At 42.5% G+C, this 22,491-nt stretch overlaps 1 protein-coding gene across 1 annotated transcript in view; it reads right to left on the reverse strand.

Annotated features, from left to right (window-relative positions):
* Positions 1-21,175, reverse strand: part of LOC129177331 (myosin-7-like) — a 38,517-nt gene extending 17,342 nt beyond the window's left edge. Inside the window, exons 1-24 of the mRNA XM_054768321.1 lie at positions 21,038-21,175; positions 20,724-20,931; positions 18,167-18,310; positions 17,910-18,066; positions 16,808-16,835; positions 15,144-15,249; positions 12,914-13,006; positions 12,763-12,826; positions 12,566-12,664; positions 12,366-12,469; positions 10,166-10,304; positions 9,979-10,097; positions 8,248-8,397; positions 7,988-8,158; positions 7,609-7,918; positions 7,173-7,252; positions 6,888-7,093; positions 4,960-5,083; positions 4,753-4,889; positions 4,422-4,677; positions 1,417-1,659; positions 1,161-1,337; positions 263-408; positions 87-177 (exon numbers count right to left, since the gene is read on the reverse strand). Coding sequence (XP_054624296.1) covers positions 87-177; positions 263-408; positions 1,161-1,337; positions 1,417-1,659; positions 4,422-4,677; positions 4,753-4,889; positions 4,960-5,083; positions 6,888-7,093; positions 7,173-7,252; positions 7,609-7,918; positions 7,988-8,158; positions 8,248-8,397; positions 9,979-10,097; positions 10,166-10,304; positions 12,366-12,469; positions 12,566-12,664; positions 12,763-12,826; positions 12,914-13,006; positions 15,144-15,249; positions 16,808-16,835; positions 17,910-18,066; positions 18,167-18,310; positions 20,724-20,924 — 3,345 coding nt within the window. The 5' untranslated portion in view covers positions 20,925-20,931; positions 21,038-21,175. The remainder of the gene's footprint in view (positions 1-86; positions 178-262; positions 409-1,160; positions 1,338-1,416; positions 1,660-4,421; positions 4,678-4,752; positions 4,890-4,959; positions 5,084-6,887; positions 7,094-7,172; positions 7,253-7,608; positions 7,919-7,987; positions 8,159-8,247; positions 8,398-9,978; positions 10,098-10,165; positions 10,305-12,365; positions 12,470-12,565; positions 12,665-12,762; positions 12,827-12,913; positions 13,007-15,143; positions 15,250-16,807; positions 16,836-17,909; positions 18,067-18,166; positions 18,311-20,723; positions 20,932-21,037) is intronic.
* Between the last annotated feature and the right edge of the window lie 1,316 nt (positions 21,176-22,491).

Genomic DNA, 22,491 nt, shown 5'->3' on the forward strand with positions numbered 1-22,491 from the left:
GTATGCTGTCATAGTTCCGTCATGCCGTGCACCCCTAGCTGAAACACTAAAATATTTGGACTCAAAGCGAATGTCAGTATTTTTACCTGAAGCTCCTTCAGCTTCTTCTGAAGCTGAGCGATCACGGCTTGCTCATCTTCAATTTTGCCATTGAGCTGACTCATTTCGAAGTCCTTCCTGAAAAAGAAGGCGTGGTCATGATCTCTTTATTCCAGTGCAGTGACGAGGGCCTGATCCAAAACATGAACGTGTGGATTTGTACTTTTTCAAACGTTCCTCCAGCTGCTGCTTGTCGTTTTCCAGGTCCATGACCGTTTCTTGGGTCAACTTCAAGTCTCCCTCCAGCTTCCTCTTTGCTCTTTCAAGGTCCATGCGAACCTTTTTCTCTTGTTCCAGCGACCCTTCAAGCTTTTATTTTTAAAAGAACATCATTCATTAGCATAGCTGCAACAATTTCAATATTGAAAGCAGGGATGCTCCGATCAATCGCCCACCGATCACGATCGGCCGATTTACATGTAAAAATCACGTGACTGGCATATGCCGATAAATGCCTTTCAACGCCGATCACAAAAGCCGATCACCTTGGCAATCCGCTTGGCGCCACGAGCCATGACGAGATAGCGTCATTTCCGGGAGCGACGCCATCGGGGTACTATAGCGTGTAGCAGACAGAGGATGTTTGCAGTGATTATAGCCTCGTCCCTTGCTATCTTAAAGCTTCCTCTTTTGGAAAAGAAAACCAACTTACAAAAAAACTACTTTTTGGAGGCTCACACTGTGATCATCAGTTCAACATGTTAGCTAACGCATCCAAAACGCTGGACAACAGTCAAAATGCTGAGCAAATAACCAGAAAAAATGAATTAGTTGCACGAGGTGACCAGCCTTCGTCAGCGCTGGAAGACGCCGGCTTCACCGACTGCTCTCTCGCTCGGAGCCCGCCTACGTGCCACCTGGACGCCCCGCCACCCTCACATCCAAAAGAGGCGTCTCATCCACTGGAAGTTTCAGCAGTGATATACGTTCTCTCGAAGATGTTTTTGTCTAAAGGAAGGTGATATCTTCTAGCCAACCGCAGGGTTGCAGCCAGGAATTGGTATCGGAACCGGCAGCATAAAACCCTGATGGGAGCATCCCGAACTGAAATTGATCCATACATCATCCACTTGCTGCTCCAGCTTAGACTTGGCCTTGGTCAGAGTGTTGACTTTGTCTTCTTCACTCTGGAGGTCATCCAGGGTTTGCTGATGAGCTTCTTGTAAGGCTTTCTTCTCCTTGGTCAGCTTGGCGATGATTTCATCCAAAGCTGCCATTTCTTCAACCAGGTTCTTCACCTGGAAGACGACACACCCAAACTGTGGCTTTGACACGACAAGCGATACAAGTGTTGTAGCCTCAAGCAGCTGGTCATACCTTGTTCTCAGTGGCATGCTTCTCCTTCTCCACTTTAGCAAGTGTTAGCTCCAGGTCATCAATGTCTTTCTTCAGCTCCGCACATTCATCCTCTAGCTTCCTCTTCTTTGCTGTGAGTTCAGCATTCATCTCCTCCTCGTCCTCCAGTCTTTCCGTTAGCTCCTTGGCTTTTGCCTCCAGCTGGATTTTGTTTTTTATCAGCCCCTCGCACCGTTCCTCAGCATCACACAGATTGTCTTGCTCCTGCCAAATGATCATTGCCGTTAGCGGTTGCAGTCATGGCAAACATTCTGCCTGAAGTTGCACATTTCATGTAGAGTGAATGTGCAGCACCTATAAAACCTCCATTTCCATCATGTGATCTGCATGTGAAGCACATTGTTGTTGTTATTGTCATTAGCATTGTTACGCCCAAGAACTATCTTTATGGCGTAGTGACACCTTGCCACAACACAGCAGCTAGCTACTAGCCAGCTAGCCACTAGCTTCAGCACACACTAGCCAAAGGTAACGCTACACATTGGAGCTGTGTTTTTGTTTGAGCGTCACTTTCTATGTTGCTATGTGAAATCAATGCACCCAGGGAGGAAGTTCCCAAAATACTACAAGTATTCATGTTATCATGAATGTATGTGTTACTACACGCTCACAGCATGGATAGAAAACCATCAAACCTTGTTGGAGCTTTTTGGAGGTGTTTTCATTGTGGCCTTTCCAGGTTACATACATTCATTAGCACGTAACCTTCATTATTGAAGTGTACCAATGACGCCATTCGTGTGCCTACTTTACAGTTTTCTCACTTCGGGACATGGGGAAATAAAAAAGGGACATTTTTGTTTGTTTTGGGGGTTCAGGGACCCCCCAAAAAAGGGAATTATATTGTAGAATTCATTTTGCTGTGAACTCCAAATGCACTAAAGAAGAGGTCAACTTGACCCGAGGTTGTATCATGCATGTTCTTTCGTGAAATATTTTGCTAAATTCCTTCAGTGTGAAGCGCATCCCTTACTGGGCCCGTCACGGTAATCAATAAATGTCTCTGTCTGTTGTGTATGGTGTCTTTTTTGTTGTTTTGTTTTGTTGGGTCTGTTACCATCTGGCAAAGGGACTGCCGATGAAAATTAGCCTTTCAGCTAACTCGGGTACATTTACTTTCTGATGAAATGTTGATTAATGTACACTGTCCCTTTTTTAAAAATAAAAAATTTGAATTTGAAAAATCAATTAATCACACGATAAATAGAAAGGAACTGGATCATTTTGCTGGCCTGGATGTATCGACATGTGCATGCGTGTTTGTTTTCCTCCTCTCTGTCCACCAAACAGGCTGGATGCCGAGTGGGTTCACTCTGTGCATCTGCCTCAACAACCTGCTTTTTGTTTCAATTCCTTTTTTGTGAAAAGAGACCAAGAGCCTATTTATTTTCACCGGGGTTTTTTGATTGTTTAAATGAGTATTTTTGTTTGTTTAAAGCTCTTGACGTGCCAATTACAATGTTAAATACTCCTGAGAAATGAAAGTTTACTGCGTTTGATGGCTGGCAATGTGACGATAATGTTGACGATATTATCGTTTATCGGCAATAATATGTGGGCCAATTATCATCCAGCTACATTTGTTAGGGTGACAGGCCTAACCCTTAAATAAGCTCCTGGTCTGCCAAAAGCCCCTTAGATCAGGGGTAGGCAACCTCCTTCAGCCTCCTGGTTGGGGGTCCTTTTGGTCATGATGAGTTATGAAATAAAATGATTTATGTTATATTTGGAGTTTGAAGTGAATCTGTAACATCGAAATTTTAAAAAGGTTTAGAATTAGTCACTTCAAAGATGCGTCACATCTACGTCTACGGCCCTCGTCTTTACCTGCAGGCAGCTTCTTGAGCGTACAATCCCCGAAGCTAACCATGAATCCATCCAAAAAATAAACTATTCATCAATATCAGTCAAACGAGAGCAGCAAAGTCATACTTTACTGTCCCAAAAAGGGGGGATCAGCATCCAGGGTCTGGCAAAAAGCATTTAATTCAAACCCGCCAAGACAGTCCTCAGTTTATGTGTACTTTTGTAAAACCGCCAAGCTGAAACTACCGTATTTTCCGACGATAAGTTGCACTTTTTTTCATGGTTTGGTTGGTCCTACCACTTACACTCCAGAGCGACTTCTTTATGTTTTTCTCCACATTGACAGCCGTGCTCTTGGCTCGTGTGCCAGGTTCTGCTACTCCTACCACTCCTGCACCCCCAACATAAACACCAACTGAGAAGGACGGAACACAAACGTCCCCCAAAACAAAGTCATATGCTGCGTGTGAACGAGTTACGTTCTGCTGCTGAGGCTAAAGTTATCTGAATAAGTGTTCATATGGGACCTTAGCATAGCACCTATTCACGTTACGTTCATTTCATTTGATTCGTACGACGAGAACTTGCCTGTCAAGATTAAATGTCTGTTCTTGGTCTCTGATTTTATCAAATAAATTTACCCCCCAAAAAATGCAACATATATTTGTTTTTTTCTTCTTTTCGGCTGGTGTGACGTATAGTCCGGAAAATACAGTTTATTCTATTAAAGTGGGCTACGTTTTACTTTACTTTGACACAAATTAACACGGGAAGGACTCAAAAAGGCTTCGCAAACTGCACTTGTGTTTGCTGTGTTCTGTTGTAGTCAACCGAAAGAAAGACTCAAACTCGCGTTACGTTTGCAGCTGCAGACTATTTTTCTTTCGTGTAAGAGGGGCGAAATGGCTCTTTTGATAGGAAGGGTTGCCCACCCCTGCTAGATGGCAGGATGTCCAGGTAAGGGGTAGGTTCTGGTCATTTAGCAACCTGTTCAACTGCTGCTGAATTCAACGAGTGGACGCGTCTTTGAGGGCTTTCTCCTCCACACCCTCAGCTGAGCATTTGCACATTTTGCAAACCAACGTCATTTGCAACGAGGGTTGAATAAGTTGGAGTGGAACCGTGCCTAGAAAGAATCATCTTAGGTGCTTCACACTCACAGCCTGAACTTGGAGCTGCAGGTCATTCTTCTCTTGGAGAAGAGACACCATCTTCTCTTCCAGCTCCTTCCTACGTGCTTCAGACTTGGCGTACGCTTCTTTCAACTTCAGGAATTCTTCCTTCATGTTGGCCATCTCCTTCTCCGCTTCAGCCGATCTCAGGAGGGGTTTGATCTTGAAGAAGAGCTTCATCCAGGGCCAATTCTTGACCCCCATGAATGAGCGGATGTTCCACTGGATCACCAACAACGCATCTCTGAAAGATTGGAACAAAAGCAGCCGTTACGTTACGGTAGACAATTGCAATGCCAAATCGAGAAAAGAAATATACCTGCGTTCCACCATCTTCTGATACTCAATACGAGACAAAACACCTCGAGATCGAGCTTGAATGGCGGTGATGATCTTGGAGAGACGCTCATCTCTCATCTCCTCCAGGAGACCCAACAGTCCCGCTTTGAAGAACACCTGGCAACAGCGATCATTCATTCACTGGAGCAACCGCACACACGTCACTGAGAGCATCTCCAGCTCGTACCTTGGTGTGACCAAACTTGTACTGGTTGTGATCGATGTCCAGAGATGCAAGGAGCTTCTCAGCTCCCTTCCTGCTGTCAATAAACTGTCCCTCGGGGATGGCAGCGGGATTCAAAATGCGATACCTTCAAAGCAAATGAGGTGTGTTTTAGTCTTCAGAGGTATTCACGACGTGTGGCCTAGCGGTTAGCATGTTGGCCACACAGGCGGGAGATCTTTTGGAAATGTGGGCCAAATGATATGCAGTTACACGCCCCATACTTTTTGTGAGCGGCGTCTCGTCCCACTTTGTTTGACAGTCCTCCAACGCACCGTTGTGGGCGTGCTAACTTTGCCCCACGCTGCACAGATAGACTACTATACTGTATTTTTAGCCTTTTTCTCTCACCTCATATTTGCTCCCACATGCTGGTACTATGTGGGAATGCATTAAGGGAAGATTTGATGTGTTGATTGAGTGCTAACGTGCATATTTGTTCTCTGAAAAGCAAAGCCCAGGCTGGTACTGGTGGATGGTGGCTCTGTATTCATTTGGTGCTTCTCATTTCATGTTGTGCCCTGCGATTGGCTGGCAACCAGTCCAGGGTGTACCCCGCCTCTCGCCTGAAGTCAGCTGGGATAGGCTCCAGCATACCCCCGCAACCCTAATTAGGATAAGCGGCATAGAAAAAAGATGGATGGATGGAATTTGATGTTGTTCCTGTCTTAGTTTTACACAATACATCATCAATAAGACACGTTAGATCGCTATTATGTTGAACAAAAGTCAGATTTGAAAGGGGACCCATGATGCTGAACCTCTTGTCTGACTATAAATGTTGTTCCAATGTTGTGTTCTTGTGTGAAACCATGCCAACGCATCAGATAATGAGGTTTGCCCATTTGGAAGTGACAACTTATCAGTGTCCTGATAAATGATCAGTGTGTTTTTTTTGTGGAACTAATTGGACAAAAGCGGTCGGCCAGCTGTCTGGAAGTCTCGGGAGCGCTCAGGAGCGTGACGGATCACAGCGGAGTGAGCTCGGCGGGAGGCGTGCCCGGAGGAGAGCCGGGGGTGGAGTAAATTACACAGACAGTTTGGGCGGAGGCAGGAAACACTGCAGGAAGAGCTGCAGAGTCTGGAAGATCTAGAAAGCTTTCTGTGTGGGTTATCACGTGTTGCTGCTCTATGGGAGTCCACAACTCCATACAAAGGCCCGAAAATGAGTATAATAGGTTTGCTTTAACAAAAAACCCAAATTGGGTGTCATACCCTGCAGTGTGAACGTAGCTATAAACAGTGGTTAGCATACTTTTACCAGTCCTGTTGTTACGGTATGGCTGGTGCTGTCAGAAGCTTGACCCCCAGTGTGCAGAGACGAGGCAATGGAGTGCAAAAATAAATGTTCTTTAATTGTTTAAAGCAGGAGCGAACAAAAGGCGACAGAGAAAAAGCTCAGTGATAAAAGTCCAGGTCGGCCAGGTAAGTGGATAGTTCAGGTAACAGCACTGATTAGGTGACGAGGCGCATAGGAAGCACAGACAATGGCAATGAACCAGCGCCGCTCGTACGACGGCTCTGGCCTTTTAACGGCCGCAAATGACAATTGGCCGCAGCTGTCAGGCCACCAGGCGTGAAGCGGCTGTCTCCGCCACTACGCAGGAAGTACAGCTCTCCAAAATAAAGGCGCAGGACAGGAAGGACTCGCTCCTGTCCTGCGAAACCTAACACTTGTACCCCTTCTGACATTTGACATGAAGCCATGTGCCCCCCACTCCTGCACATTTCAACTTCAATTCTTCTCTACAAAAATGTAAATATGTAAGAACGACGACATACCAAAGGAATCTGAAGACTATTGATCTTTGGGCGAGAGGCGGGATACACATCGCAGAGCACACTCACACTCACACTCACACCTACGGACAATTTGGAGACGTATATGATACCTCTGTTTAAAATCTCCGTAGAGGATCCGGTTGGGGAAGCCCTTCCTGCAGATCCTGATGCCTTCCAGCACGCCGTTACAGCGCAGCTGGTGCATCACCAGAGGGTTCTCCATGGCTCCAGGAGTCTTGGTCTCATTGGGGATGATGCAGCGTACAAAGTGGGGGTGAGTGGACCTCAAGTTGGTCATCAGCTTGTTCAGGTTCTCCTGTCAGTGTGAATGAGTAACTGATGTACATTTATGCAGAACATGATGAATCCAACCAACAGATCATCAGAAAAACTACCCTATGAAGGGCTGACACAGTCTGGAAAGATGAACCCTTCCTCTTCTTCTCCTTCTTGCCTTCACTGCCTTCACTCATAGCTGCTCAAGACAAACTCCATAAGGCCATCTTAGAAGGACAGATGAACTAAAAACTACTGTCATTTCCGGTGTATCAGCCACTACTTTGCTCTTAAATGTTGCACCTCGCGGCTTACAGAGCAGTGTGGCTAATTTATGGCCATGTTCTAATCTCATGACACCTCGTGTCCGTCAGAACTACCACTAATCGGAAGAGGTAGCTCTTTATTTGGCAGGAACCAATCACCAACTTCCCAGCATGCTTTGCTAGACTGGGAAGGCCTGTGGCTTATAGTTTGGTGCAGCTTATGTTTCTCTTTAAATGTAGTGGGTGCGGCTTATAGGCCGGAAATGACGGTAATTCTACTCCACCATACCTGAGTCAGCCCCAGCGTAGTTAGCAAAGAGGAGCGCCAATAATTTCAGAGTAGACTTCTGGTAAAGTCCAACCACGGTCTCATTCAGAGGGTCCTTGTTCTTCACCAGCCAGTTGTTGATGTTGTAGTCAACAGTTCCGGCGTAGTGGATCAGGGCAAAATGGGCTTCTGGTTTCCCTTTGACAATTCTGGGCTTCTGGAAGTTGCTGGATTTCCCCAGGTGGTTGTCATACAGCTTAGCTTTAAAGGTGGCATCGCTGGCTTTGGGGAACATGCACTCCTCTTCAAGGATGGACATGATACCCATGGGCTGAGGAGAACACAATATGAGTTATTTGAATTCTACCGTCAATGGTAGCCTCACACAAAAGAGTCTTACCTTTTCAATCAGGTCGATACACGCCTGCAAGTCCATACCGAAATCTATGAAAGTCCATTCAATGCCCTCTTTCTTGTACTCTTCCTGCTCCAGCACAAACATGTGATGGTTGAAAAACTGTTGCAGCTTTTCATTGGTGAAGTTGATGCACAGCTGCTCAAAGGTGTTGAACTGGAACGGAAAGTGAAAATATGTTTTCTTTTTAACTCTTATGTGATTAGACAAATAAGAAAATAAGACATTTTTGTCCATCAGCTCACATCAAAGATCTCAAATCCGGCGATATCCAAGACACCAATGAAGTACTGGCGAGGCTGCTTGGTCTCCAATGACTGGTTGATCCTAACGACCATCCACAGAAACATCTTCTCATAAACGGCCTTGGATAGCGCTCCAACGGCATAGTACACCTGCAGACACCAACCATACTCACCAGCCAGCACTGATTTCGTTTCTGATCCCATACAGGGTCAGAGTCGGGTCGGTATCATCATTTTTTTCAACTGGTTTATTTCATAGCGCAGCACAACGAATACGAGACACTGAATGATTGATGAATTCCATAAATTGTTAGCTGAAATAGAATTGATCATTTATGCCGCATGTGGAAGCTAGCATACAACAACAGATAACAGACAGGTCACAATCATGAAATATGTGAAAAAGGTCTTTTGAACAATAAAAAAAGAACATAAGTGAAATAATAAAACCATGAAAATAAATCATTAATAAGAATGACTTTAGGAATGAAAACCTTATTCACAATTCACACATGACTCCGTTTGCCATCGCTCGTCCTTCCAAACGTTCCAGACAAACATTACCTCCATAAACACACAGAATTTCCTTTTTCTCATTATTCTTTTATTTATTCTCTAAAAATAGACCATTTGTTTCACTTTATTTTATTTTTTTTTTAAATGTTCCCCAAAAAACAGATCACTTTTCCCACAGAAAGTTTAAAAAATATATTTTTCTCTATTTATGTTTTTCTCTAAAAATAGGCCATTTTTTCCACATACATTTATTTTTTTATATTTTTTCTCCCAAAATAGGCAGCTTTATTCCACAGAATAAAAGAAAATGTTTTAGTGTATCAATTTTAGAGATTGAAGTGCAGGTGTTGGCAGTATCAACATTTCAGTATCGATCCGCACATCACTACCAACCAGCCATAGCAGTGTGACCACTGTACCAAACATAAAGTGGTTACACTGAGGTGTTCATCTAACGACGTGTTTGTTAAGGACGGGTGGTGCTCAGGTTACGGCGTTTCGTGCTCCGTTCCAAACGTGCTCCCATAAACTGAGAAGCTCGCAGTAGAAGGATGCCAGAGAGGAGCCAGATGAGGTGGCTCGGGCATCTGGTCAGGATGCCTCCCGGACACCTCCCTGGGGAGGTGTTCAGGGCACATCTGACCAGGAGGAGGCCTCGGGGAAGACCCGGGACACGTTGGAGAGACTATGTCTCTCAACTGGCCTGGGAACACCTCGAGGTCTGCCAGGAGGAGCTGGACAAAGTGGCCGGGGAGAAGAACGTCTGGGTTTCCCTGCTTAGGCTGCTGCCCCCACAACCTCACCTCGGATAAGCGGAAGAAGATGGATGGATGTATGGATGGATGGATGGATGTATGGATGGATGGATGTATGGATGGATGGATGGATGGATTCATAGTGACGTCTCAGTGACACAATGTGATCGGAATGTTTGCAATGCTGTTGGAATACTGCTAGAATATTTAGAATGCAGTCAGAGTGCAGTTAGAATACCTTCTGAATGCCGTTTGGTATTTTTCCACGTCGAATCCACCTCTAAAGTTTTTAGCTTGCTCAAAACACCACAAGAATGGGCCCAAAAATTTGGAATGCACTTGGAATATCCAGGAATAACCCACAAATTCTGGCATAAGATCCGACTTACATCACAGAGTAACCTGGTAACCCAAGCACCCCCCGTATCGGTTTTATTACCAGATGCTTGTTATGTCTTACCTGGGCAACGTTTTGTCCCTTGGTGACCCACTCGTTCCCCACTTTAACTCTCGGATGGCAGAGACCTTTGATGAGGTCGGCGGAGTTGAGGCCCATCAGATAAGCTGCTTTGTCAGCATCTGAAGAAGGAAAGCAAACGCTGTCGCCTCCTGCCGGCGTGTCCTGCTGAGCTCACGTGATGTCTGACCTTCAGTGCCATCAGCCTCCGCCTGCTCTTCCCGCTGCTTCTGCTTGAACTTCATGTTCCCGTAGTGCATGATGGCGCCTGTCAGCTTGTACACTGAGTTCTTTTCCTCTTGTGTGAAGCCCAGCACGTCAAATGCGTTCTGTCAAGGGGGGTGGGACGCTTTTCATGATGCGAATGCAAGTGACGTACAGTACATACTGCTCTTATTAGTGGTCACCATATTATTATTATTAATATTGTAAAAAAGAAATGAGCATATTTTCTTTTCATAATATTATGACTTTATTCCCATAATATTTGTATTTTATTTCCATAATATTTGTATTTTATTTCCATAATATTTGTATTTTATTCCCATAATATTTGTATTTTATTTCCATAATATTTGTATTTTATTCCCATAATATTTGTATTTTATTCCCATAATATTTGTATTTTATTTCCATAATATTTGTATTTTATTCCCATAATATTTGTATTTTATTCCCATAATATTTGTATCTTATTCCCATAATATTTGTATTTTATTCCCATAATATTGTAACTTTTCCCCAATCTAATTTTCCAGTTCCAAAATGACAACTTTATTTTGTTTTTTCTCATCGTCTGACGACTTCTAAAAAGAAAACCACCTATGCTTACTGTTTGTCCTCATGATATTACAAGTTTATTCTCGTACAAATTGCCTCTTTTTTCTCTTAATATTTATTCTTTATTCTCTTAAAATGACTGCTGTTTTTTTTATTTATTTTCCAACTAGCTCAACTTTCTTCTTGTAATTATGAATTTATTGTCATAATATTTAAATGTTATTCTCATAATGTTATAGCTTTTTCTGCAATCTCATTTTCCAAAAATGACAACTTTATTCGTTGTTTGGTTTGTTTCGCACATCTTTTTTCTTTAATATTTCAACTTTATGCTACGTTATTTTTCCTCCTAGTATTATGACGTTATCCTTGTACAATTACAACTTTTTCCGTTAGATTGCAACTTGTATTCTTGTAAAATTGCTCTGATTTTTCCATTTTTGTTGTGTCCCCCGGTCCGCACTTCGGACACCCGTGGGTTACACACCCAAGCAATTTGGAAAGGTGGGGAAAATGAGCAGCAGGAAACAAAAGCTGACACACTTTTGTGTTTCTGAATGCCAATCTTCACTAAAGACGAGCACCGACTGTTGCACTTTGGGCTTTTGTGGCTCTTTGTCGGGCGGGGTCGGGTCAACTCTATTTGGCGTTATGGCGGTTGAGCGGAAGGGGGGGTGCGTCGTTGCGGCCGGAGCTGTCAGCTTACCGACCCGCGTCGATGCAACTTAAGGATTTGTTTGGAGGCGCACGTCACGCAACACTTGTTATTTGCGAGGGCGAGCATGTCTTTGTGTTTTTAGTAGCCTATTTGATTCAAATGTAGGTTGATTGTGTTAATAACGGATTGAAATGACGTGTGTTTAACATAAGACCTATGGTGGCGTACGCACAGCCAAGCCCAGCGTCCAGATTTGTCATTTTGCAGTTGTTATTTTGCTCATATCGCGTCTGGTCTAACATCTTACACTCGACAAGAACCTGTGGATATTGGATTTTGCAGCACCATCGACTCGTCCCTGAGATCTCCTGAGAGTACCGGAGTCTACACGCACCACCCAGCCGGGCGGACGTACTTTAGCAGTGATCAAGATTGTACCATTCTGACCACATGGTGGTGCCCATGGCTACCGCAGAGGCCCAAGGCTGGCATTGGCGACGTGCATGCCTGGGGAGCGGCCAGGCGGACGGTCGTGTTCAGGGGTCAAAATGCGTGCCTGTTGGTCACTCTGACATAATGCATTTACTTTTTCTAACATTGTCGGTACTGACCAGTCAAAGTCCGGAAGACCGACTGGTCGATCACGATCGACAGGTTGGCGACCCCTCATTGACTGTAGATCATTGATATAGATATATCAATATATAGATATAGATATAGATATCACTCTGACATGATAATGCATTTACTTTTACTAACATTGTCAGTATTGACCAAAGATCGACTGGTCGATCACGATCGACAGGTTGGCAACCCCTAATTCACATCATTGACATAGATATAGATATAGATATAGATATAGATATAGATATAGATATAGATATGAGCCGTTAATGGAAACCAGGAAGAGCTTCAGTAACAGCGTTATTTCTAACAGACGTCAGAGCCTCACATCGGTGGCCATCAGTTCATCTGCATCATCAATGGAGGCCACTTGTGTTTCCCCCTGAGAGATGAAGGCGTAGTCGTAGGGATTGTTTGTGATCAACAGCATCTCTGGACGGGAAAGACACAATTGGACAGACGGGACCAGATGACAAGAAAAGAAAAACCACAGCAGTTCTCAGCTCAGCGTTCACACACAAAACTGACCCAGGATTTCCGGCTTCTTGTTGGACAGAATCTGGTAGAAAATGTGGTAATCTCTCTCAGCCTTAAGCTGGAAGGTCACACGAGATTTTTCCAGAAGGTCTGAGAAAATTGAGAGAAGCATAAAGATGCCTTCAAGTCAAGTCCGTCACTGTGAGACCACGCCGGAAGATGATTTGTCTTTTATTCTTTCGTCTTACACGTTTCAATATCAGCAGAGGCCAACTTTCCCCTCGTATCAAAGTGAATTCGGATGAATTTACCCTGAGGAGTTGTGAAGACACCTTGATATGCAATCCCGTATTGCTGTTGCACGTACAGCAATACGTAACATGAAACACACAGACTTACAAATCTGGAGGAGTTGTCATTCCTGATTGTTTTGGCATTCCCAAAAGCCTCCAAAGCGGGGTTAGCTTGGATTATTTGATCCTCCAGGGTACCCTGATGCACAGGAACATTGTAGATGCTGGAAAACAACACTTTAGCAAACAAAACGTGAGGTGTGCCTCCTCTAGGGGGCGCCACAGCTTCGGGGGAGGCATGACGTTAGGTGACTTTGTCTCCACCTACACGCCTTCAAGGAAAAGTGCACATTTTGTGGAATTATGCCCGTCATCCACAATCCTTGTGTGAGACATGAACACACTTGTCCTTCTCTTCTCTGTGCCTTCTAAAGACATAAAAACAGGTCAAAAGAGGCAGCTAGTGAATGCCCGTAATGGGACACGTGAGGGCTGGGCGATGTTGGCAAAAACACTAAAGACATACGTTCGTCTTTTATGCTTTTTTTGCGCGAGATGCAAGAAGAGGTGATGATGCAACTGCACACTAATGGATGTCACTGAAGCCATAAGAACGGCCACAAGGTGGCAGATGTGCATAAGAGATCGGCAGGGATCAAGTGAATGGAAGAATCACACATGACAGCAAGGAGGAAGTGTAGCGTGCAGAAGGTTACGCATTGCAGGGACATTTTAATGCATGCACACACGTGCACACACGCAGTCAAGTTCCAAATGTGAAAATTGTAAATACTGTAGTTCATGGTGTATATTTATATTATGTTATTTAATATATATATTTTTTGTTTATTTACTATGTAAGCCTGCCTCAGTAGCACAGACCTCAAAAGGCGACTGCATTTCTTCCCCATTGACGTCTTTTGAAGTCGTCTGTGTTTTTGTGTCACTAATTGCTTTTATTTTATGAATTTGGCGAAATAAAACATTAGCGAGTAGATTTTGGATGCATTCTCGAGTTCCGATGATGCAGTGTTTGGAAACAAGAATGAAATGCCATTCGCCAAAGCGCCAAAGAAGAAACCATGAATTGAACTCTGGTCTTCCAAACAGAACTACCGAAATGTGAACAAGGCAAAATGACCCAATCATTTTCATAACTGGATCGCTTTGTCTTTCATCACAAAGTAAACCAAATGATTGTTTTAAGGAAGTCCACTCAGCAGGGCTGGGCGATTCATTGAAAAATAAACGACACTACGGTTTTACGTCAATTAGTCAGTTTCGTTTATTGCAATGAAGCGCCCAGCCCTAGGACACACCTATGCCGCCTATTAAATCACCTCCAAAAAGCTTTTCTATCCGTGCTGTGCGCGTGTAGTAACAGGTACATTCATGATAACATGGAATACTTGTAGTATTTTGGGAACTTCCTTCCTGGGTGCATTGATTTCACATAGCAACATAGAAAGGAACGCTACACCTAGCATCAAAAACAACAACACACCTCCAACATGTAACATTTCCTTTGGCTAGCGGCCTGAGGCAGTGTGTGTGTGTGAGCCAGTGTGTGGTGAAGCTAGTCGCTAGGGTGGCGAGGTGTCACTACGCCAGTAAAGTAGTTCTTGGGCGTAACAATGTTAATAATATTAATAATAACAACAATGTGGCTAATATGCAGCTCACATGATGGAAATAGAGCCTTTTTGAAGGTTTTTTCAGAAGGCTTTATAGGTCCCATTACATGCATCTTTTTATCTATTTTTACATCTTTAGAACACACGGAAAAGAGAAAGACGTGTGTTTATGTCTAACATAAGGATTGTTGATGATGGGCAAAATTCCCCGATAAAAAAAGTGTATTTTTCCTTTAATTCCATCAGATGGCGACAAAGACTCCCAGGCACAAAGTTAGACCTTAAAAACTTACCAGTGAGCAAATGGGCTATCATTTTTAAAATGGTATTATTGTAATTTATTTATAATACAAATTCATATTTATATTTTTTTATCTTTTTTGTTCTGTTGCTTTTGTTAATGTATGATGATATTCTAATATTAATCATTCTAAAAATAATACCATATAATTGCAATATAACATAACAATTACTCATTTGACTTGCTAGTAGTCATAATGATAGGTGAATAGAATAATATTGTTCAATGAAATATTGTTTAGGTATTGAAGTGTCCTGAATAAAGTACGAGTGGAACATCATCCATGCATGCTTGTAGGGCACTCAACTAGATTTACTGGGCTGAAAATGAATATCTACATACCTGCGGGATCTCTCTTGTATGAGTGAAACACATTTGTCTCATAATCGCATGCGGTCTACCTTGTCTTTGGCGTTGGCGTCTTTCTTGCCGCCCCCAGCTGCAATGCTTGCAAAATACTGGATGACACGCTTTGTGTTGACGGTCTTTCCTGCACCGGATTCTCCGCTGCAGTGGCAAAGTTGTACAATGTACGTTATAGCATAGCGTAGACGGGACGGCGTGGGGGTGCTGTCATTCTTTCATAACGCTATGACACGTTCTCCAAAGCTGCTGACCACAAACCTGACAAGGGAGTGAACATTTCAAGATGAGGTGCACTCAAAGCTTATTTTTCATCTCCAATCAGAAGGACATCAAAAGATAACTGTACAATCTTAAGTTCATGAAAAACGGTGGCAAATAAAACCTTCTTGCACTCGTCTGTCAGTGATAACAATCATGATGACTGGACACCGCATGATTTTTAAATAGCAACACAGAATAAGGTATTATTCACGTGGCTTCGTAACAACCGAAGGCGTTCTATCGGCTGTCCATGCTAATTAACGCGCGTGATGGCGGAGGACACGAAAGGTTCCCCGCTTCCTGTACTTGGTGAACATTATGTGTGCATATTCTGCAAACAGCACATCAAAAATGACAAATCTTCTTACACGTCATATCAGAGCTACTCAATAAAACCATCTTATTCCTGTCAGGGTTTTGTGTCCTTTCCAATATCCAGGATTAATCATCAGTTACGTTATTCATTATTTTATCCTCAATATACCTCAATAACATTACCAGTTGACTTGGATGGAGGGGTAGGGTACCCCTTACCATAAATTTGGGTGTCTAAGACGCACCCACTAAATTTAGAGGGGGAAAAATGGCATATTGTAGCGCACACGAGTCCGTGAGGCCCAGGCAGCTCTTTACTTGACAGGAGCCAATCGCAAGCTATGAAAAAAAGTCCGAGAAGCTTGTCAACCCATTGGAAATTGCAGGAGGTCATAACTCAATATCACAGTCCGAGTCACGGTTTCATCTTACAAACAACTAAACTCATCACACAGCAACTAACACTCAAAGGTTATACCTCAGAAATACAAACATGTATCAATACGAGTTTGAAAATGAAAAAAAAACACAACATTATAAAGTTTTCCCATAATGCATTTTGTTTGAGAAAACCATTTCATTGGATGAGCACAGGGAGCACAGAAAATGGTGCTGCAGTGCTGCCTCCCAGAGGACCCGGAGCCCAAAGCAAAAAGAGGGACGCTGACGTCATTGCAGCACCCCAATGAATGCATGGCTCAGATGCAATGCATTATGGGAAAACTTTAAAATGTTTTTTTTTTATTTTAAACTCACATTGCTACATGTTTGTACATTTGCCAGGTACACCTTTTGAGTGTTAAGTTAACGGATATATGTAAAACCAGATTATCCTTGAACTTAAGTAACACTAAAATAATGCTATTTGGAAATAGCAGAAAGAACAATCAGTAGCAGTTCTGAAGTAAAGGAGATGTCACGAGGTTAGAATTGAGCCATAAATTAGTCACACCGCCTTATAAGCCGCAGGGTTCAACATTTAAGGAAAAAGTAGCGGCACATACACCGGAATTTACTGGAAACTTGAATTGCAGAATTTTACATGCAGCTCAGAATTGGAATGAAATGATGAAAATAATGTTTGCTGTATGATCGTGTGTGTTTGGTTACGTTGAGTACTTACGTGATCAGAATTGACTGGTTTTCCCGATCTAAAAAACAAGTAGGTGTGTGTTAGTGTCACATTGTTTGAAATGTACACCTGCACTCAAAATGACAAAATAGCATTTCTTCTTCCAAATAAATGGCAGATTTTAAAAAAAGAATAGTGATTGTTTCATAAACTTTGCAAATAGTCATCCCTCGCCACTTTGCACTGCAAATTTTGCTGCTTTTTAAAAACTTTTTTCAAAAAATATAGTCATTAATGAATCATGCTGTTTTGTGGTTGAATACGGCCTATTATTAGTCAAAAATATGAATATTGAGCGCACATTTTATGCATATTTTGGCCTAAATGAAGCATTTTCAAGCATAAAAATGGCTAAAATACAAATAAAAGGCATTCAGAAGATGCATACAAAGACGTTGTGATGACATGGTTGCTAGGTGTCAGCACTGTTACTGTAGCCTTGGGTGAGACACACAAGCACCAGACTTGATCGCCGGAACAACAGGCTTTTATTGCAGCTTTCAATGATCTCACAACAGGCACAATAATCCCAAACCCCCACAATAAACACAGGCTACTGTTGTACTAAAAATCAACACTGAACCCCCACTATCACTTCCTGTCCGCCTGCCACTCCATTTATACACATTTATAGCGAAACACGCAAGCATGAGTCTTATTTATGTCTTATTTTGTGTGATTATGTGTACTATATTGGGCCATAGGAGTGTAAAGGAGACTATAGAGGTGTTATTTCATGTCTAGTCATGATAAAAAAGTGTATTTAGAAGGTGCTAAACAGGTTTTCTATGTCTTATATGTCTTATTTTCTCTTATTATGTCTACTATATTGGGTCATAGGAGTGTAAAGGTGACTATAGGGGTGTAATTTCATGTCTAGTATTGATAAAAAGTGTATTTAGTAGGTGCTAAACAGGTTTTCTGTGCTCTAACTACCAAACATTTAAATTTCTAAATAAGGAATCCTACTTTGCAGAAATTCACTCATCACAGTCAGTTCTGGAAGTAATTAACCACCATAAACGAGGGATGACTATATTCATATATATATATATATCTTTTGAGTTGCATGGACGTATGAACGTGTTGGTACCTGCCAGCATGTACTGGTAGGCGTTGTCAGAGATGGAGAAGATGTGAGGGGGAGCTTCACTCCTCTTCTTTCCCCTGTAGGCCACCACCACCTCCTGGTTGTAGACTGGCAGCCACTTGTAGGGGTTGACAGTGACACAGAACAGCCCGGAGTACGTCTGAGAAGCACACCGAAGTTCTCAGAGTGGACCTGACTGCTTTTCTTGAGGAATATTCTCAAACACCCCTTGTTTGTGTACTTTGTATGTGCGTACTCACGTAGATCATCCACGCTGCATAACGCTCTTTGAGGTTAAACAGCACGGCGGGCTCATGGAGGAAAGTCAACATCGCCATGTCCTCAATCTTGTCGAATTTTGGAGGATTCTGTTGCAGAATCTGGGATTCTTTGACGGTCAAAGTCTATGGAGCATGAATGCAGCGTTCATGTCATCATCGGGTGTCATCAGTCTATGGAGCATGAATGCAGCGTTCATGTCATCATCGGGTGTCATCAGTCCATGAAGCATGAATGCAGCGTTCATGTAATCATCGGGTGTCATCAGTCCATGGAGCATGAATGCAGCGTTCATGTAATCATCGGGTGTCATCAGTCCATGGAGCATGAATGCAGCGTTCATGTAATCATCGGGTGTCATCAGTCTATGGAGCATGAATGCAGCGTTCATGTCATCATCGGGTGTCATCAGTCTATGGAGCATGAATGCAGCGTTCATGTCATCATCGGGTGTCATCAGTCTATGGAGCATGAATGCAGCGTTCATGTCATCATCGGGTGTCATCAGTCTATGGAGCATGAATGCAGCGTTCATGTCATCATCGGGTGTCATCAGTCTATGGAGCATGAATGCAGCGTTCATGTATTCATTCATCTTGTACTTGCGCTGAAAGTGGAGCGATCCCAGCCAGATACACAAGATATTATGAGGAGTTCCCAAAAGATGATGGCTGCTAAAAGCACCACCGTCGCCGCCCATAGAGTGAGGGAGGACTGCATGCAGCGTGTGAATGCGCAAGTGAACACTGAACACTGATGCTAACTGATGTTATGCTAACTAGTCTTTTCATTTATCACCGCTCAGCTTTGACATATTAACACTTATCCATTTAAAAATAAACACATGGGAGCAACAACAGTTTTTTTTCAGCTTTGAAATAAAGTCAATATTTGAAATGCTGTATCTCACTGTGGCCACCAGATGGCAGTGTTGGCGTGTTTTGTGGTAACCTTTTTCCTTTGTGACAATTCTTTCCTTGTTACAACAAACTAGTGTTTTCTTCCGGTCAATTGATGCCTCAGAGTGTTTCTTCCTCCAGAAATATGGTAATATAAGAAGGCTGACTCCTGTGACGTTTACATCTGCTAACCTTGGCTTATTATTAGCATTTTATTCCTGGTGCTCACCTCAAAAAGTAAGCATATCTAGCGTATCTATCTCGCTTATAGATGGATAATATCGTCAGGGAATGCTCTACTTTTGTAGCCCGTTTTAAGCTGAAAGCTGGGACATAACCTGGTCATGACCAGGCTATGAGCTTAGCCTAAGTTACCATGGCGGCACAGCTGCTTGAAAAAAGAGCTATCTTTGTGCAACACGCAAGTCCGGCTTTCCGCTCAACACAGCTCGCTAACCCACTAAAGTGGCTTCACAGAATGTCCCCAATTAATACACAATGTGAGTTGGCTTCATGAAATAAGCTGTGCCAATAAATATTACATACATTTCTCCTCCAGACTGTAGGTCTCCCATGCGTCACATGAGGAAGTGGCATTGGGCGGTGTTAACGTACCAACGGGAGGTCATAATCATGAGAGAAAAAGTCATTCGTGGGAGAAAGTTAGATGGTGCGTTCAAGGACTGTCCAACAAAGTGGGACAAGTCACCGCTCGCAACAAACAACTGGAGGATTTGCAACTGTATATTATTTTTTTAATAAAATAATTGATAATATTGATAATATTATCCCAAATATCCCAATTATCCCAAATATTATCCCAAAATTGATAATAATAATAATCATCATCATCATCATCGTCAAAATAATAATAATAATAATCATAATGATAATAATAATCATAAAAATAATAAAAAATAATAATAACATAATAATAATAATAACATAATAATAATAATAATAATAATAATAATAATAATAAATAATAATAACATAATAATAATAATAACATAATAATAATAATAACATAATAATAATAATAATCATAATAATATTAATAATAATAATCATAATCATAATAATAATAATCATAATCATATTAATAATAATAATAATATTAGTAATAATAATGATCATAATCATAATAATAATAATAATAATAACAGTAATAATAATAATACTAATAATAATAATAATAATAATGATCATAATCATAATAATATTAATAATAATAATAATAATAATAATAATGTATTCGATTTTATAAGTGCTTTTCAAGGCACCCACAGTCCTTCACAACGAAGTGAAGCCATGATTCATTCACTCCTCAGTCACCCACTGGCAGTGGTAAGGTACATCTGTACCCTCAGCTGCCCTGGGGTAGTCTAACGGAAATGTGGCTCTCAATTCATGCCCACGGCCTCTCATTCCCGTTCATACACCAGTGTGGCAGCGCTGGAGGCAAGGTGGGTGAACTGATGGTACGGTTTGTGCGCTGTATGGAATCATGTTTCTAAAAGACCTGGATCCTGACTGCTGTGGTAACGCGTGTGTCTCCAGTAGATGCGTACGGAAGGTCTACCAAAGAGATCTGCATCCTGGCTATTAGCAGTGGCACAGGCGGAGGGGAGTCACTGACCTTGCCATGCTGCGTCTGCACAGTCACGCTGTCTCCGTCTCGGCCGGTGACGGAAGCCTTCACAAACTCTTCCACCTGGTCGGGGACGAAGCACTCCTTCTTGATGTCAAAGGGACGAGTGGAAGCCTCCATGCGCTCTTTCTCCGACTTCCGCAGGTAGGGGGCGGCCGCCCCAAACACGGACATCTCCGCATCGCCCATGGCTGCACTGGAAGAGGAGAGGACGACCAGGATGGGATTATTCGGACAAAATCCATCCAATAAATGGATTTGTACGGATGGCGTTGGGAATAAACATTTACGCTACAATTTACCTGCGAGGAGCTCAAGAAGACGCGTCTGCAAACGAACAAAGCGCCGTCAGTGCAAGAAGGAGCGTAAAGATGGTTTGATGAGCGCTTGGTATTTAAACTTTCAATGATGTTGCGAATCAGGCCGAGCACACTGACACGGTCCAGGTGAAGAGGAAGCAGCTGTGCAACCTGCCGGGATCAAATTTATAACCCTTGGTGACCCTGCCTTGCCAGGCCAGCACACACACACACACACACACACACACACACACACACACACACACACCGTCACTTTCATCACTTGTGACAGCTCTCATGATGTTTGGCTGCACTTCTCACGTCCCAATAATGTGACTTTTTGGGAAGAGCGCCAGGAACGTTCTCCTGCATAACTCACAGCTGACTCACCCCGACGCCCGCATGCTCTATCTTTGTTTCGCCACCTTCGTCTGTCATCTCTTCCACAAATTCTTTTTCCAAGCGAGGGCCGGCCAATGACAACAAGAGAATATTTTTATGCTGCACGTATCACGCTGTATCCTACGGAGCCCCCGAGGGGACGTGGGGGAAAACATTTGCTGGGTAAAGAAAAACAAAAAGATGGATTTTTGCAAGATCTTGGAGTACGTTTGTGAGATGATCTCGCAAAAAAATTGACAAGAAAAAAAAAACAGATTCATTTTTGCAAGATCCTGCAGTACTTTTGCGAGATGATCTCACCAAAAAAACAAAAAAGACACATTCTTGTGACATGATCTCACAAAAAAATTGATGAGTTAAAAAAAAAAGCAGAATTTTGTGAGATCTCACAAGATTTCGCAATACTTTTGTGAGACAATCTCACAAAAACAAAATGAAGAGGAAAAAAACGGGTGAGTTTTTGCAAGATCTTGCAGTACTTGATGGGGGAAAAAGACAAGAGCCCAGACCTCAACACACCTGGCAGGAATAAACATCAGCAAAAGTGATTTCAATGCACTTCCTGTGTGGATCAGACCACACCCTTCATGCGGTAAAGCAGGGGTGTCCAAAGTGCGGCCCGGGGTCCATTTGTGGCCCGCGGCAGTTTATTTCTTGGCCCGTGGGATATTGTAAGAATATCATCTCATAAGGAAACTAAATAAAAACAACAACAGCAAAAATGTGTAATTTTACATAAATATTAAGGAAAAAAAGCTGTAATCTAACAAGAAAAAGTTATCATTTTGCCACAGTGATGTGGCAAAATTGTGAGGAAAAATAACCTCGTTTTAGTAGCACAAAGTTCAAAGATTGAAGAGGAAAGACGTTACTGCGTTCCAAATTATTATGCAAATTGTATTTAAGTATCATAAAGATGAAATCCTGTGTTTTTCCGTTAAACTCATGGATGGTATTGTGTCTCAGGCTCTGTGGATCACTGAAATCAATCACATACTTCTGTGATAAGTAGTTGGCCAGGTGAGCCCAATTAAAGGAAAAACTACTGAAGAAGA

This window comes from Dunckerocampus dactyliophorus, chromosome 2, assembly GCF_027744805.1.
Source record: "Dunckerocampus dactyliophorus isolate RoL2022-P2 chromosome 2, RoL_Ddac_1.1, whole genome shotgun sequence".
NCBI lineage: Eukaryota > Metazoa > Chordata > Actinopteri > Syngnathiformes > Syngnathidae > Dunckerocampus > Dunckerocampus dactyliophorus.